This window comes from Columba livia, chromosome 1, assembly GCF_036013475.1.
Source record: "Columba livia isolate bColLiv1 breed racing homer chromosome 1, bColLiv1.pat.W.v2, whole genome shotgun sequence".
Taxonomy (NCBI): domain Eukaryota; kingdom Metazoa; phylum Chordata; class Aves; order Columbiformes; family Columbidae; genus Columba; species Columba livia.
The window spans coordinates 168,737,312-168,749,768 of NC_088602.1; the positions used below are offsets into that span (position 1 = coordinate 168,737,312).

The following is a 12,457-nucleotide window of genomic DNA, read 5'->3' on the forward strand; positions in this document are numbered from 1 at the left end:
AGCTTGTGCCCACTTCTTCGCACCTTTCCCCTCGGTGGGCTACACATCCATCAGATCCCTCTGGGAACTGCAAAGGTTCCATGGCTACCAGAAGCTCAACCACCACCTTCTGCCCAGACCACCAGGAGGATTGCTCTAGGAAGGCAGGAAGAGTCTGGTAACTGATTATTAGCAGTAGCTCAGCGCAAGTCCCCGATCAGAGCACAATCGTGGCTCAGGGCTCCCGGGAGGAAAAGGACACAGATGCGTGTTCCCTCTTGGAGACGTCTGCACGACTGATACTCCTTCAGAGCAAGGGCAGAGAGAGACGTGCTAAGTGCCTGCGTGGGTTGAGAGCCTGAGTGAGCCTTCAACGATAGGACTGTCCTCATCCAAACCCGCGAGGTCCCAAGCACTCCAATGGGGCAGCAAAATGAAGACACGGACTAGACGACACAGTTTATTAAACAGCACGCTGCAACAGTACAGCTGGAACTAGATGCAGGGCAATGGCTGCACAAGATGGAATGGCAGGGTTTGCAGGCTTCATTCCTCTCTCTTGTCACCACTCAGCTTTCGGGCACCGGCACTTCCTCTGCTCTGGCATCTCCTCAGTGCTAATGGCGCTGGAGGCTCAGCAGTGGCTGGGGAAGGGTTAGTGTGGGCTGTTAGTTTACACAGCAGGCTGGGCCAAAGGTGGCACTGGAAACTGGATGCTGGAAGTACAGCACTAATGGAAGGGCACCAGAGCAGAGGCAACTGAAGAACTCCTGTCACAGTCTGACGATGCCAGTCAGGCCTTCAGGATGAAGCGCTCGGCACCACCAGAACCCAAGGAACGTCTGCAGCTGAAGGTACCAAATGCCTCTACAGCACAACTGTCTGAAGTGCTGCCCGAGGTCTCAACCTCACGAGTGTTCTAAAGCAGAAAATACCGAAGCCAGTCCCTGACTGCCAAGTCCTTCACAAAGGCGGCATTAGGTGGCACTGAAGTAGGACTGGCTACAGTCTCATGGGGCAACTCTCAAAGCCAGAAGGCTGGGAAACGGGGCAGCAGGACTTTGAGGGCAGCCTCAAAGTAGTCAGTAGAACAGAGGAAATGGTCTCTCCCAGGCTCTCCGGGAAAACCTTCCAATTTCCCCACCTGAAGGTGGAACTGGGCTCTGGTAGCTCATGAAAAGGGAAGGTTCTGATTAGCTTACTGAGGCAGAGGCTTGCAGGTCTTGCTGAAGGGCTTCTATAGTCTTGGCTTGTTGCTGGACTGTGGCTGCCAGCCTGGCCCTTCGAACTTGGAGCCTGAAAAAGAAGTACAGGTCTCACCACAGAAGTCCACAAGAACACAAATCCCAAAGGAAGAGTGTGATAGAACCTCATCTAAAACAAAAGCATCTTTGAAAACCACGTAGTATTATCTGGCTGGGATGCAGGAAGACACCCCAGTTGTTTTCCCACAATCACAGAAAGCAAAGCCTTGCCCCGCTGCGTGACTTCCTTACTGCTGCACGCGTTCTTCCAGCTCTGGGACAGCCGCAGTTCCAGAAGAGGTGACCAGAAGTCCCTGCAGGTTCTTGGAAGCTGTTAGCTCCCTCTCCTTATTCTTTATGTCACTCTCCAGGGACTCGGCATAACACTCGTTCCGGATAAGCCGCTCTTTCAGTTCCTGCAGCTGTCAAACCAAAGCAAGAATCCCCAGTAGTCAGCTTAGGCTTGATAAAAAGGAGTGGATCCCCAACTAAGGCTCCGTCCCTCACTCTGGTTTGCAACAGAAAAGGCCTGGGCCCCCGCCAAGAGACAAGAGACGAGCTTTCTCCCTACCTGAGCTTTAGAACTGTCCAGTTCCTTCTGCAGCTGCAGTTTCTGTTCCTGCAGGTCCCTGCTGTGGCGCTTCTCAGCTTCAAGTGAAGCTTCTGCCAGGGAGCACTTTCTGAGAGCGCTGGCAAGCTCCTGCTGCAGCCACCTGACCCATTCCTAAAGAAATGGTGTTCCGTGAGCACGGAGAAGCCAGTAAGAAGATGACAACAGGACACATGGGATCATATCATTAGATTGATCTTCAGCATGGCCAGCAGGTGGAGGGAGGTGATTCTCCTCTTCTTCTCTGCTCTGTTCGTGTGAGCCCCACCTGGACTACTGCCTCCAGCTCTTGGGTCCCCAGCAGAAGGAAGACACGGGCCTGTTTGAGTGGGTCCAGAGGAGGGCCACAGAAATGATCAGAGGGTTGGAACAAGGGTGGTGGGACACTGGAGCAGGCTGCCCAGAGAAGTTGTGGGTGCCCCATCCCTGGAATTGTTCCAAGTCAGGCTGGACAGCGTGTTGAGCAAGCTGATCTAGTGGAAGATGACCCTGCCCACAGCAGGGAGCTGGACTAAATGATCTTTAGAGGACCTGCCCAGCCCAAACCATTCTATGCTTCTATGACTCAGTGAATTCCAAGACGAGAGATCTTGGCCACCACCAGCAGGCACCTGCTGGCACCTTTCTCAGCTGAGCACATCCAAACGACCGGCAGCTCAGCATGATACTTTCTCTTTCCTGATACACAGAAAAGGCTTCCGTATTTTCCTCCTTGGAACAGAGGCTGAGCGTCTGTGCCACTAGCTGTTTTCTAACCGACTGTTTTTCCTCTTCATGCAGCACTTCTGCTTCACAACGGGAACAAAATGAGGTCTGAAATAGACTTCAGGTCCCAATACAAAAACTGCCTCTCAGCAGCACTCCAAAAGGAACCTCAGTAGCACAAACAGGTCTCCTTAAACTGATGGGCTTGATTTACAGATATGTGCATCAGGCCCTAAGAGTCACCTGAGTGTCGCCTTCACCATCGGTTTGTGTTGAAGCCTCCTTCTTGAGCGGAAGCTCTTCTCTCTCCAGTGCAAAATCCTGAGCGAGCAAGAACACAGACCGACAGACAGTGAGGAGAGGAATCCGCAGCAACACTGCAGCATCACACTGCCTTTCAGCAGCTGGGCTTAAGAAGCATAACAATTCCTTTAGCTCGGGAAGACAAAGTACCTCATCCAAAGAAGAGAAGTCAAAATCTTCTTCTTCTTGTGCTGCTCCTGCTGCTGGCAACACACCTACAAAGAGGTAAGAAGCGCCACGCTGCCGTGAGTGCTTATTTCACTCTGCTTTTCCCCATCCGCTTCACTCCAGAGAGGCTTACAAAGGGAACCATTTAAGTCCGTCAGGAAATTACCATTGTGGCGCTCCTCTGCAACAGGATGCGCACACGCTCCTTGTTGTTTTGCACCTCGAAGCAGCACGGAATCCAGAAGTTCTGTTAGACCTTCAGAATCCGTCTGTGGAAATAGAAAGATATGTGTTAGAACTGGCACTTCCAAAGAAGGGCAGCGAAGCTGGTGGAGGGTGCAGAGAAGAAGTCCTCTGAGGAGCGGCTGAGGAAAGCGGGGCTGTTAGTCAGAAGATGAGAAGGTCTCTCATCGGCCTCCTTATTCCCTACAACTACCAGAATGGAGGTTGTGGCAAGGTGGGTGTTGGTATCTTATGCCAAATATGCAGTAATAGGACAAGAAGAAAGAGTCTTACTTTGTTCCAGGAAAGGTTTAGATGGGATATCAGTAAAAATTTCTTCACTGAAAAACTTATCAAGCACTGCAGCAGGCTGCCCAGGGAAGCGGTTCAGTCACCTTTCAACCATACGCTTGCACTCGATGATTTAAGGATCTATTCCGACCTAAGTGATGCTAGGATTGTACCTCAGAATCAGAAAGGGACTCATCGTCATCTTCTTGTGCTGCTCCTTCTGCTGGCAACACACCTACAAAGAGGTAAGAAGCGCCACGCTGCCGTGAGTGCTTATTTCACTCTGCTTTTCCCCATCCGCTTCACTCCAGAGAGGCTTACAAAGGGAACCATTTAAGTCCGTCAGGAAATTACCATTGTGGCGCTCCTCTGCAACAGGGTGCGCACACGCTCCTTGTTGCTTTGCACCTGGAAGCCGGACGGCATCAAGTAGTTCCATTGGACCTTCGGAATCCGTCTGTGTAAATGAAAAGACATTAATTAGAAGTGGCACAGATTCCTTCTGGACCCGTCTCCACGCACAAAGCTCCCGCTTCAGCCAACATGCGTAATGTGGTATCAGGTGATGGAAAGATCAAAATTGCCAAACACAGCCAGCGTGTTAGGCATCTGTGTCGGTCTCTTTTGCCCAATATGCAGTAATAGGACAAAAAAAAAGAGCCTTACGTTGTTCCAGGAAAGGTTTAGATGGGATATTAGAAAAATCTTTTCACTGAAACGATTATCAAGCACTGGAACAGTCTGGCCAGGGATGTGGCTGTGTCACCATTCCTGGTGGTATTTAGGGGACGTCGTGTACATGTGGTCCTTAAGGACGTGGTTTAGTTGTGGGCTTGGCAGTGCCAGGTGTGCAGTTGGACTCGATGATCTTAAGGGTCTGTTTTGACCTAAGTGATGCTGGGATTCCAAGCCTGAGTCGGAAGCAGCAGCAGAAGGAAAAGAGCCAAAAAGTAAGCACGCCCAGTCGGACCCCACCTTCAGAGAAGGTACCTCAAAATCAGACAGGGAATCAAAGTCTTCCTCTTGCTCTGCTCCAGCTTCTGGCAAGACACCTTCAAAGGAAAGAAGAGGCACAATGCAGCTGTGAGTGCTTCTTTTACTGTGCCCTCTCCCATCCCGCGGGCCCTGCATTTAACAAAGGGCTCTCATTCTCCTTCAGGCCACAGCGATTTGTCCTCATCACCTCCTCCACGGTGGGGGATCCTACCTGCTCCACTCTGTGCAGGTGCTCCCACGGGAGGGGCAGCAGTCGTTGCGGAGGAAGAGATCTCATGTACAGCTGCACCTCCTGCACCTCCTACAGAGCATTCTCCCGTCCTTTTACTTCTGACGTATTCATGCAGTGTCTTAGAAAAACTGCATACAAAAAGGAAGGAAATGAAATTGCTGACCGTACCCCCACACTTGCATACGCTCTCTACTGGAAGCGCAGCAGCCATTCAGGAGCCATCGTTCACATATTCAGAGCCAGGTGCAAATGGCAACACACACACATGCACAGAACTGACTGCAGTCCTATTGCAGACTGAAGCACTCACTACAGGCATGTTCACAGTACAGGTGCCTGTTCTTGTTGATGGGGTAACTCACCCGTGCTGGCTACAGTCTCATGTTATAAACCCCCCTCTCCATTTTGGGGGCCAGTGAGACTGACATCTAGCTACAAGGCTTCTACCTCAGCGGGATGCTATACTAATGCTGCAGCCACTCTTCACGCCAAGCTGGGGTAACGTCTCCTGAAACTCCTTCTGGACCTCGAAGGGTTTCAGAAATTCCCGTCCCTATTCTGAGGCCCTGAGAGTGTAGAGCGCTCCTAAGTGGGATGTCAAGAGGCCAACAAAGATTGTGGTTGCATTCCAAGCACTGCAGGGGCTAACTACATTGCACAGGTGCCATCTTCTAACAGCCCTGGCAGAGGGTCAGTTTGGGCTCTGGAGAGAGACCGCTTTCAGGGTTGCTTCATAAGCACAAGTACAAACAAAACAAAAAACCCCCAAAGAAACAAGAAAATAGTAAAAACGTGCTCCAGGCCAAGGCTGCTGTGCAAAATGGTGCATTAGCACAAGACTGATACTGTGCCAGAAGCCTGCAGGGAAGGAACCAAGCTCTTGTTTTGCTAGGGCAGTCCCCAAAAATGCTTTGTTCCTAAAGGGGTTTTTACCCCACAGTTTACCATTGCTAGGAGAAAGGGCTATTTCCTCCAGCCCAGCTGTTAAGGACACGTAGCTGACAATGCAGCTGCTCTTAGCAAGGATGTAAAACACTTACCCAGGAGTAAAGACATCAAGATAAGCCATATCTGTGAAGCCGTTCTCGTCTCGATGAGAAAGAACAGCACCGTGCTGAAGCAGAAGCCGCACTACATTTGTATTCCTGGCATAACCAGCAATCTTAAGAGGGGTCCTAAAGCGTCCAAGAAGTGATAGGAAATGCATCAGCTTCTGCAGACATTGCCTTGCCATTACTTGAGTCCTTCTTTGCTCCTCAAACAATTCATTTCCCCTCCTACTGGCAGAGCGAAATTACAGCAAAACACGTGGATGCGTCGGAAAATTGAGGGTGGTGGGACCTCGGGAGGTCTCCAGGCCAAGAGTCTCTCTCCCCAAAGCAGACTCAGGAGGTCTGTGTGTGTCTGTGTTTCTGTGTGCACGTGTGTGCACACTCGCACACGTGTGTGTGTGTTGGCACCACAGCCAACGCTTGCTTGCAGTCCTCAGTGCAGAGATCATCCCCCGAGGTAAGAGAGCAGCCGAGCGCGGGTCTGCTTTCACAAGGGGCACAGAAGGAGCTCCTTCTGGGCAGCTCCTGGTTCTTTTCTAAAGCTCATTCCTATGGCTCCCATCCAGCCCATCTGAACAACGCTCAGCAGTCCCACGCACGCTTTTGACAAAACTTCACCTTTGATGAATATCTCGAGCGTTCACGTCGGCTCCCTTTTCAAGGAGGAACTCGACCATCTCTTCACGGCGCTCGATGATCGCGACGGCAAGCGGAGTGTATCCTAACTGAAAGGAGAAATCGTCTCCCTTAGAAGAACACAGGAAAGTCAAGCGAGTTTGGAGAAGAGAAGCTTACCCAAAGCCCAAGCTTACGTCATTCCGAGCATCAATCTGGGCATTGTGCTCGAGCAAGAGCTCCACCATCGCTTTGCTGGGCATGAGGGCAGCCATGTGAAGGGCAGTGTTGCCGCCGGCACCTTTGCGGTCGGCGTCGGCACCGTGCTCCAGCAGAGCGGTCACGCAGTCCTTGTGCTGGTGCTGTACTGCCTGGAAACAAGCCACAGGGGAGGAGCAACTTCCAACGTGTACGTTTCTCTCTGTCAAAACTTCTGCCACCTTGCAACATGGGAAAGCATGAGCATCTTCAAAGATTACGCAACATATGCCCCTTCCCCACTGACTGCAACATACCTGTTTCTACGCAGGCCTGCGTAAAGAATCACGCAAGGCAGGTATCGCTCTGTGCATAATTGACAAGCCCCACGTACGACAGCGTAACATATTCCACGTACCAGCATCAGTGGTGTTTTCTTATACATGCCACGAGGGTTCAGCTTGCACTTCTTTCCTGCCAGAAAGCGAACGACATCTGCGTGGCCGTTCGCACAAGCAAGATGCAGAGGCGTCCTAGAAATGAAATACATGCAGTTAACGCAGACAAGACGGCTGAAGACATCGTTTCAGGCTGTGGTGCCTACCACCTAGGGGCACAAGGCTCAACTGCCAAAAAAGCAGCCAAAAGCAAGCTTTCTGGTGCCAGAGCCGGTGGCAGCAGTTGCCCACCCAAAGCCTGGGGCTGGCTAGGCACCATCCTCAGCACATCTGTTTGAGCCAGGAGGCATCTCCTCAGCTGTGACAATGAACCTGCACAAACGGACTCCCGTGCCCAGGCACTGGTCGCTGCCTCCAGCCAGGCCTGCCCGGCCACCCAGCACAGCAAAGGATACGGCGCCTTGGCAGCCTGGAGCCTCTGGCGGTGCAAGCCGTCTCTGCTTGCACGAAGGCCTGCGGAGCTCCACAGAAGGGTCACTACAGGGGGCAGGCTGGCAGAGCAGGGCAGAGTGGCGCATCCGCTGGCTCCTGTCCCAACTGGGGCGGGCCTCCGGTAAGGGCAGCGCTGTGGAGCCGGCCTGTCCCCAGGGTGCTTGCGATGGTGCTGGGCTTCGCCGGCTCTTCCAGCCAGAGCACGCGGATCTTCGCTATGGGCACTGCCCGTCTCTTACTGCTTGTTGGCATCCCGTGAGTTGATGCGGAATCTCTTCCGCCACCAGATTCCTTGCAGCCGCGCCAGGTCTCCGCGGGCGGCCGCGCTGTGCAGCCCGCCCCGGCCCTTCTCCCGGAGTTACGAGGTCCCGGAGGTGCTGGGCGCGGAAGCGCCGTCGGACGGCGGCCGCTCCCGCACCCTCCTGAGCAGTGCCATGAAGCTCTGCATGCTTCGCGGCGACTGGGCGCAGCCCGCTCCGGGGTGAGCAGCTGCAGGAGGCGCCTGGCGGACTGCCGAGCCCCGGAGAGCAAGGGGACTGTGCGGGGAGAGGGCAAAAAGAGTCCAGAACCAAGTCCCTGGCGGACAAGGGTAGAGGGCACGGAGAGGGCGAGAACAGCCCAGAACCGAGGCCCGGGTGAGCAAGGGTATGGGGCACGGAGAGGGCGAGAAGAGCCCAGAACCGAGCCCCGGGCGAGCAAGGGTAGAGGGCGTTGAGAAGGCGAGAAGGGCCGAGAAGAGGCGAGTCCCGAGCTGGGTCGCAGCTCCCGACGCTCCGAGCCACACACGCACTGCCGGTCCCGCTGCGGCGGCGACAGCACTGAGAGCCGGCGGCTGCAGGGGGCGGCGTAAGAGCGGCAGCTCGGGGCGTCACAGCGGGAGGGCCGGGGGCGTCACAGCGGCCGGGGTGACGCCGGCCCGGGGCGAGCGGGCTGCGGCTCCGGCGCTGGGGCTCCCGCGGGGCCGGGCGGCCGGGAAATGCGTCTGCGAATGTGCTGCGGTTCAGGAGCGCAATTCGCTGCCGTGTGCAGGCTGTTGGAGGATGCGTCCGTCTGCGTCGGGCGCGGTTCTGGGGAGAATACGGCGGGGGTGGCCGCAGCCTGGCTGCTGAGGAAGCGCTGGGTGCCAGCAAAGCTTCACCCTGTCCCACCGTTGCTAGACAGCCTGAAAGACCTGACCGTGAGGCTTACGCGAAAGTTCATATTCCACTAACAAGAAATGAGCAGTCCAGCAGTAATTAAGTTCCACTTGTAGAGCCAAGCCTATCGAGGAATTGAGAAGTCAACCGCGGACAAAGGCCTGCTGAGCTCCACCGAAGTGTCACTGCAGGGAGCAGGCTGGCGGAGCCGGGCAGGACAGGGCAGAGCGGAGCATCCGCCTGCTCCACCATCAGGGTGGCCCGTGGCGGGGTGGGTGGCTGGAGGCTGCGGCAGGGGCTGTAGCACCCTGGCCTCAGCAGCTCCCTGTTATCCCTCAGCGCGTGGTCGCGGAGCCCGGTGATGTGGGTCCCCAAAAGTGGAGCTGCAGGCAGCCAGCGCTTCTCTCGGGTGGGCAGGGACCTCGGGAGGTCTCTCGCCCAGCCCTCACTGTCACTCGCAGTGACACCCCCTCGGGACTACTGTGATTGCGCATCACGCTGGTTTGAGTCGCGTGTTTGCGTGTCCAGATTTCCTCCAGTGAGCTCTTCTGCAAGGCTGCTCAGCTCCTGTGACCTGGAAGAGAATGTGCCTCAGCTGCTCTGTGCATGGTGCTGGGCACGTGAGGAGCGTGACCCCTGCCCAGAAACCGAGGGGGCAGCAAAGGCTCAGAAGGACAGCAAGGCAAGAGCTGGGGAGCTGCAGGCCTGCTCCACAGGCTGAAGTGCTGGCATAGCAGCCTGGGGCCCACAGCTGGTCCTGCTGGTTGGCTCCATTTGCCGGCGCATTAGGGTAGCTGTGCCCCGGCAGGCTGCAAGCAGCCAAGTGACTTCTGTGGGAATCTCGAGGTCCGTTGCCACCTGGCTTCCGCCTCCTTGCCTGCCTTGCGTCACCAGATTGTGTCGTGCTGCAACAGTTGGCTCTGACTGTGCTCAGTGCCACCTGAAGCCAAAACCCCAAGCAAGCCTGACCTTAGAAGCTGAAGGGCAGGTAGATTTGCAGTGTGCTCCATTTTGCATGCAAGAGGGGGTGGGCTATTGAGAGGGAGGCCAAGATCTGTCTTGGCAAATGTGCCATTTACAGCATATGTGCTGTTTGGGAGCCCTATTTGCCTACCCCTTAGGAACAAAAAGTTGAAGGATGCATCCCCCTGTGCAGTAAAATGCAGTAGGAGTGAACACAGAGGGGCTTGTTGACGGCCGCTGTACAGACAGAAACCCACTTGGTCTGGATCCGCCATTCTCTCAATTCCTGCAGCTGCCACACCACAGCAAGAATCCCCAGTAGCCAGCTTAGGTTTGATAAAAAGGAGTGGCCTGCTTTGACTCTCATGTCAACTCTCAGAAGCCATGTTACTTCTTCATCTTTCCTACTGGCCCCTCTCCTACGTCTGCAGTGATTTCCTACAGCCTTTCTTCAACGCTGCCACAGCACTCGTCCTCACTCTCCAGGACTCCAGACACTCATTTGGTGAAGGATCCGGGAAGGACAGCGGTTGTCCCAGAGCAAGAGCTGTCAAGCACTGCTGGGCCTTGTGTGCCTCCCACAGGATATTCTCCTGTCCTTTTGCAGCCCGCATATTGCTGCAGCTGCTTAGGAAGGCTACATACAGAAAGGAAGGAAATGCATTTGGTAAAGATACTGATAACAGGAACAAAAGTCTTTTAGAAACCCCTAGGCATAATGTAACAAGACTAGGCCTGGTGTACCAACACTAGGCATAATGTAGCATACACCTAACAGAGAAACAACAGCTCTATAGAGACTGGACATGAGGCAAAGCAGGATGTCCTTGGCTTGCGAGCTGGGAAAGAGGAAAATTCTGCTAAATGAAGAGCGGGGTACATGACTTTTGCTGGGTAGCAGCACAAAATGACAATATGCTTGCTGAAGAAATTAGGTGAAGAGGCTGACACCGGGGCGGGGAGCCACACCAGCTGCGCAGGCCACCGGGAAGCACTAGAGACCCCCGATGAAGGCTCTCGAATACCAAAAATGGACTTCCGGGAATGGGTGGGGTTATGTAAATAATTTGTGTGTAAGGTATTAACTAAGCGGTAGAGACAAATGAGTATGCAACAGGTAAGTGGAATAAATACCAAAAAGTGCAAATCACACGCACACTCGATTAGAGCAGCAATCCTGCGAGTGTCTGGCGTACTGTAATAAAAGTGCCTGCTTTTTAACACTTTCAAAACAGTGTGAAAGAGTCTTTTTTGCTGACCTTTTGGTATCAGTACCCCCACACTTGCATGTGCCGTGTACTGGAAGAGCAACAGCCATTCATGAGCCATCCTACACATCTTCACAGCCAGCTGATAAAGAGCAAGGCACACACATGCACATGCAGAACTTACTGCACTCCTGCTGGAGACTGAAGCGCTCGCTGCAGGCATGTTCACGGTACAGGTGCTACTTTCCAAGCACCGCAGGGTTTATCTGGGTTGTGTAGCTGCCTCGCCTCGTGCTAAGGGCAGCTCGGGCCTCTCTCCTCCGTGAAGGAGCGATCCGCTTTCGTCTGGAGCGCTGAGGTGGAGGCAGCAGTCCCACGTCTGTGGGAAAGAGAGAGCTGGCAGCAGCTGTGGGGTGGACAGGATAGCAAGCAAACAAAAGATCCCTTGCGCTTGATTGCTGTGCTCTCGTCAGCTGTTGCTGCCAAACATGGAGGGTGGCCGGGGCAGGGATGAGCCCAGAGGGTCTCCTGCGTGGAGGAAACACCCATGTGGACCCTTTCGATGGGTGCTTCCAGCACTGACGCTCGCACACTGCGGGGAACCAGTGCAAGACATGCAGGAATGAACAGAATTGCATTCGGTCAGATGGGCTGCGTTCCCTGACGCTACCTGCTGCCAACTAGAGAAGAGATGCTGAGTCAGGCTTTTTGTAATGCCAGTGCTGGAGTTCAGAAGCTACATACCGCCTAGCAACGACCTGGTGGTGGACAGGAGGAGGGAGGGCCAGAACGGTTCTGGTGCTGTCTCGTGCTCTCTGTCGCTGGAGCTGTCTCTCTCCTGCACACCCCCAACATCAGGGCAAGTGCTGTGCTCAGCTGTTGCAGAGGAGTTGAGCGGACTGGTAAGCAGCCAGATTTCATCCGCCTGCACATCACCACAGAGCTTACTGCTGCTTGTGTCCTTGGCCTTCATGGGGAGTTCACAGGACTGTTCCTGGGTGGAGGTCCCATTGCCAGTTATGTGAAGAGGGGGTGCTGTTTCCATTTTGAAGATACATTTGGTATCTTCTAAAGGCTGTTTTTGTTTTAGAGCCCGGAGATCCCTTAACATTCACCAATGTGAAAGGTTCTTGCCTGGAGGGGAAATGGAACATAATTTCAGTCTGGTTTTGCCAAGTGTGCTTCAGCGTCTTTGTGAAGGGTGGCTTCTCGAACTTGTAATGCCTAGCTGTCTGTCTGCTTGCACTTGAAGTGATGAGGCCTGGGCCAGGTGGACCTCCAGAGCTGGCCGCTTCCACTGCTGCCCAGCCAGACCTGGAGCACGATGGTTCGTCTGCACTTGCAGGTCTCAAAGCGCAGGTTACAAATCTGAGCATCCTCAGACCCCAAGTCATGTTTTAATGAGAGCCACAATGTAGGAGTTTAGATAACCATTCTCAGCCTTGTTACAGAGTATCTATCACAAGAAAAAAAACAACAGCGTTTACCCATGTTCAGTACAACCAAGTGCCTCCTGTGTCATGGCTGTGAATTAAAGAATGTTTGTTCCATCGGCTCCCTCAACCGCTCCTCATCTGACTTGTGCTCCAGGCCCCGCACCAGCTCCGTCACCATCCTCTGCGCTCTCTCTAGCACTTCAGTGTTC

General features: G+C 54.0%; 1 protein-coding gene across 1 annotated transcript; it reads right to left on the reverse strand.

Moving 5' to 3' along the window:
- Nucleotides 1–428: 428 nt before the first annotated feature.
- On the reverse strand, nt 429–7,828 carry LOC135576827 (POTE ankyrin domain family member B-like). Its single transcript, XM_065043986.1, has 16 exons — nt 7,386–7,828; nt 7,034–7,148; nt 6,615–6,788; nt 6,421–6,527; nt 5,791–5,925; nt 4,730–4,878; nt 4,498–4,574; nt 3,877–3,979; nt 3,696–3,757; nt 3,176–3,278; nt 2,992–3,056; nt 2,782–2,859; nt 1,795–1,947; nt 1,476–1,645; nt 1,182–1,275; nt 429–623 (listed from the first exon to the last, which is right to left on the reverse strand). Exons 1-16 carry the CDS (start codon nt 7,589–7,591, stop codon nt 597–599), a joined length of 1,818 nt encoding a protein of 605 aa, XP_064900058.1. The 5' UTR covers nt 7,592–7,828; the 3' UTR covers nt 429–596.
- Between the last annotated feature and the right edge of the window lie 4,629 nt (nt 7,829–12,457).

Excerpts from the sequence above, each read along its gene's own strand:
- LOC135576827 (XM_065043986.1), bottom strand. The coding sequence starts at position 7,591 with ATGCGCCACTCTGCCCTGCTCTGCCAGCCTGCCCCCTGTAGTGACCCT. Across the intron at positions 7,149-7,385 it reads ACGGGAGTCCGTTTGTGCAG|GACGCCTCTGCATCTTGCTT; the intron begins GTTCATTGTCAC and ends TTTCATTTCTAG. Across the intron at positions 1,646-1,794 it reads TGGACAGTTCTAAAGCTCAG|CTGCAGGAACTGAAAGAGCG; the intron begins GTAGGGAGAAAG and ends TTGGTTTGACAG.